The sequence below is a fragment of the Triticum urartu genome, chromosome 5A (genome assembly GCF_056163025.1).
Source record: "Triticum urartu cultivar PI428250 chromosome 5A, HENAU_Tu73, whole genome shotgun sequence".
In the NCBI taxonomy this organism is placed as follows: domain Eukaryota; kingdom Viridiplantae; phylum Streptophyta; class Magnoliopsida; order Poales; family Poaceae; genus Triticum; species Triticum urartu.
This window is the reverse complement of record NC_141877.1, coordinates 558,982,850-558,986,775: the sequence shown is the minus strand read 5'-3', so window position 1 is coordinate 558,986,775 and position 3,926 is coordinate 558,982,850. Positions and strand designations below refer to the sequence as shown.

The 3,926-nt window shown below is 48.5% G+C and overlaps 1 protein-coding gene across 1 annotated transcript; it reads left to right on the top strand.

Annotated features, from left to right (window-relative positions):
* The first annotated feature begins 1,657 nt into the window (after positions 1 to 1,657).
* LOC147972852 (protein FAR1-RELATED SEQUENCE 5-like) lies at positions 1,658 to 3,674 on the top strand. Its single transcript, XM_087524474.1, has 5 exons — positions 1,658 to 1,778; positions 1,876 to 1,992; positions 2,258 to 2,327; positions 2,399 to 2,954; positions 3,111 to 3,674. The coding sequence occupies exons 1-5, from the start codon at positions 1,658 to 1,660 to the stop codon at positions 3,672 to 3,674; spliced, it is 1,428 nt and encodes a 475-aa protein (XP_087380600.1).
* The last annotated feature ends 252 nt before the right edge of the window (positions 3,675 to 3,926 follow it).

Sequence of the window (3,926 nt, the reverse complement as noted above, 5' to 3'; positions counted from 1 at the left end):
TACCCTGCATCCAGATTTGAAGTGACCCTGTAGAAAACATGTCTGTGTTCCCGGATCATGGTGGCGCTTGATGAAAATCCCATCGGTCTCGCTGACGCGTCAGTGCTCCAAACAATTTAGGGTCCGAATAACTGCCACACATGTGGCATGGACGGGAACCCGTCCGCACGCTTCGTGTGGCATGAACGGGAACCGGCCCGCACGACCACGTACGCACGCACAAAAGCACGGCCCGCACGTCCGGTGTGTGGCAACCCCGCCCGCACTGCCCCGTCCGGGCCAGACGACCCGCTGCCCGCACGACCCAGCCGTTCCCGGCCTCCGATCCATCCTCTCTCTCGTCTGCCGCCATTGTCCCCCACCTCTCGAACCCCGACCTCCGTCGCCGGCCATCTCTGGTTGCCATGGCAACCAGGGCAGATCCGTAGGGCGCTCCCACCGCAAACCACACCCCAACCATCCCCACCCCCAGCCCCCACTCCAAATCAGCCCTCCAGAGACGATTATCTGAAACCAGGTGAAATCTACCAATCTCATCCTTCTCATCCTTAAGGCTGAAAATCTTCCGATCTTGTACTGGGTCCATGCTATAGGGGTAGAACACTGCATGGTTCAGTGTATATTCACAATTGCCAGGCAGAGTACACCAGATCTGCCATGTACTACGTTTGACATTAACTTAAGTTCATAGTTTAATTGACGCAAGTAGTTGGGTATGAAATGGATGAGTAGGAATCCCTAAAAAAGGGCAGGAAGGACTATTTTTGGAATGAAGGGGGTGGGAAAAATTAATTGCCACTTATGTATAACGACAGTTGCCACCTTTCGTTGTCAGTAGCTGCCACCTATTTTGACCTGTTGCTTGCCATCCCTATTTTCTATGTGCAAGCAGTAGAAGAATGCAATTCCTGTGGATTGTTGATGCCTTCTTGTTCGTCCAGTGATTGAGAACACATCGGAAAGAAGCGAGACATGGAAAGAATGAATCACGAAGATGGCGCTGATGCTTGAGGTTCTCAAAGGCCAGAAACGCCCCCTTGGGATGCATCAGAGTACAGTCAACTCATCTCTGCAGGGCCGTTGCTGCCACTACTAGAACAGTATGCAGGCGTAGGTATGATGCGTGATAACAAAAGAAGAGAATAGTTGCCATCTTCGCAACGATGAAGATGACCTTCTACCTTTGTCATACACTGTCATTTTTTTCGCAGGTTCTTATGACCAAAACACTTATAGGGGGCCCCCGTGGCAAGTTCAGTCACAAGGCGCTAACACTGACAAATGTACGGGCAGGCAACTTCAACTATATAGTATGTCTAATTAAGGTAATGCAAAACGAAAAAAGAGCACATACTGCTGTGGACATGAAAAATGAACATGCAAAAAAACTGGCAAAAGGACTCACGAGTTATCACGGGTGAAAATGCAGAGCCTTCATGCAGCACGTGGCATCAAGCAGCACCCATGTACCTGCCATCGACGTCATACACAGGTGAGTCCATAAAAAAGGTGAAGTTACGGATGCTCAATTAGCAGAAGGAGCATAGTTGACAACTACAATTGCCATGATTGGACATCTATAGTTGCCATGAATTGAAAACTACACTTCTCATCCCTGGACAAGTGTTGTTGCCATCCCTGGACACCTGTAGTTGCCATGGCGGAACAACTGCAGTTGCCATGCCAGTGCAACTACATTTGCCATGCCATGGAAACTGCAGTTGCCATACAGGAACAACTGCGGCTGCCATACCGACGCAACTACAGTTGCCATGCCAGTAAAACTGCAGTTACCACATCAGGGGCAACTGCAGTTGCCGTGCTAGCATAAAACAGCATTTGCCATGAATTGACCAACCACTACTATGCTTACAGGTTATTACGCTGGTGGTAACCCGACAAACGTCTCATGGCAAGCTTCACAAATTGCAGGTAGAGCACATCATTATGGTGTCACAGTCCACACAAGATGGTCAAATGCAGCACAACAAGGTAAGGAAAAAATCTGAACCACAAAAAACAGCGCTACATTTGTTATTTGTAGTTATTTGTAAACAAAACAATTAGTTGCCATGTTTGTTGAATAGTAGGTGCCATGATTGGACAGCTACAGCTGCCATACATGTCCACGCGTAGACTCACGGCTTGCTGTTTGAAATGATGTCATGCCAAATCTCTCGAAGATGGTGTGATCCGTTGCGATACACATGTTATCCAAACAAAAATCTTACTCTCGTACTTGTTTTTTCTATTACAGGGCCTACAACTACACTGAACAGCGGCGCGGGGACATCTACGGCGGGGAGCTCTGAGCGCACGGAAGACGCGTTCCACCAGCCAGCAGACAATCATGCCGCAAACAATTTCGAGTCAGAGTCGGGAATGGCAATCATTCCAGCAATGCCGACACAAGCACTGGCAACACTCAATTAGATGGAACTGCCGCCGATACCGAAGTGAATGATGAAATTGACGACGACGCAGAAGAGGATGAAGATGGTGGGCAATCAGGGATCGTGGTACCTCAGCCACCGTACATTGGGCAGAGATTTGAATCGTTCGAACAAGCAAAGGAATACTACCAGACATATGCAAAGTTCCATGGATTTGCGGTCAACACCGAGTACCATAGGAAAATTAAGAAAACTAACGAGTACAGCAGAGGTGAGATGAGGTGCCACAAGGCACGGAGGAACAAGAAGGGGAAAGGTGTTGTGCCTGTCGTTCCGGAACGAAAGAGAGGTATCATTCTCAAGACTGAGTGCCCTGTCCGGTGTAAGCTAAACGTAGATGGAGCACAGTGGGTGGTCAATGAATATTTTGACGAGCACAACCACCAACTCATAAAGAAGTTCGACCTGGTAAAATTTCTGACCGCCCACAGAGGGTTCACCCCCGTCGAAAGGCAATTCGTAAAGATGCTACATGATTGTAACGTCGGTCCATCAAGAATGGTACAGATACTATCTCTCATCCACAGCAAAAAGGGGACTCTGAGTAGCATGCCGTACATACCAGCTGACGTCACAAACCTACAGGCCAAGTACCGTAGAGAGAGCAAGTTGGTAGACATAGAGGCCACAATGGCCTACTTCGATGAAAAAACGTAGGAAGATCCAGATTTCTTCTACAGGATAAGGTTGGACGATGAGGACCGTGTCAGGAACATATATTGGGTGGATGGTGCTGAAAGGAGAGCCTACAAGCATTTTCGAGATTGCATTTCATTCGACGCGACGTACCTCAACAATATGTACAAGATGCCATGCGCTCCGTTCATAGGAATAAATAACCACAATCAGTCGTTGCAGTTCATCTGCGGGCTCGTCTGGAACGAAGACACGGATGGGTACGTTTGGCTGTTCAAGACCTTCTTGGAGTGCATGGATGGACTTGCTCCTAAGAACATAATAACAGACCAAGATTTCAGCATGCGTGCAGGCATAGAGGAGGTCTTTCCATTGGCAGTGCACAGGCACTGCAGGTGGCACAATATAAAGAAGGCTGAGGAGACGCTAGGACCGTTCTTTGCTGACCGTCCAGAGCTGCACAAGGCATTCGAGCTGTGCGTGGACCACAGCTTGACAGTGGAGGAATTTGAAAGGAGCTGGATGGCCATGACTCAAGTCCAAGACAACAAGACTCTTGTTAGCCTGTGGGAGAAGCGAATGTAGTGGGTGCCGGCCTACTTCATGCAGTGCTTCTTCCCCTTTCTGCAGACTACGCAGTGCAGCGAGGGGTTCAATGCTGTTTTGAAGCGGTACGTCAGCCCTGGCAACTCATTGCTACAGTTTGCCAAGCAGTACACAGCTTTGCAACAAAAAATTCTAGGATCTGAGCTACAGCAAGAAGCGACCACAGCACTAAAGCAGCCAAAATTGCTAACGTATTTACCGATAGAGAGGCAAATGAGCAAGATATATACC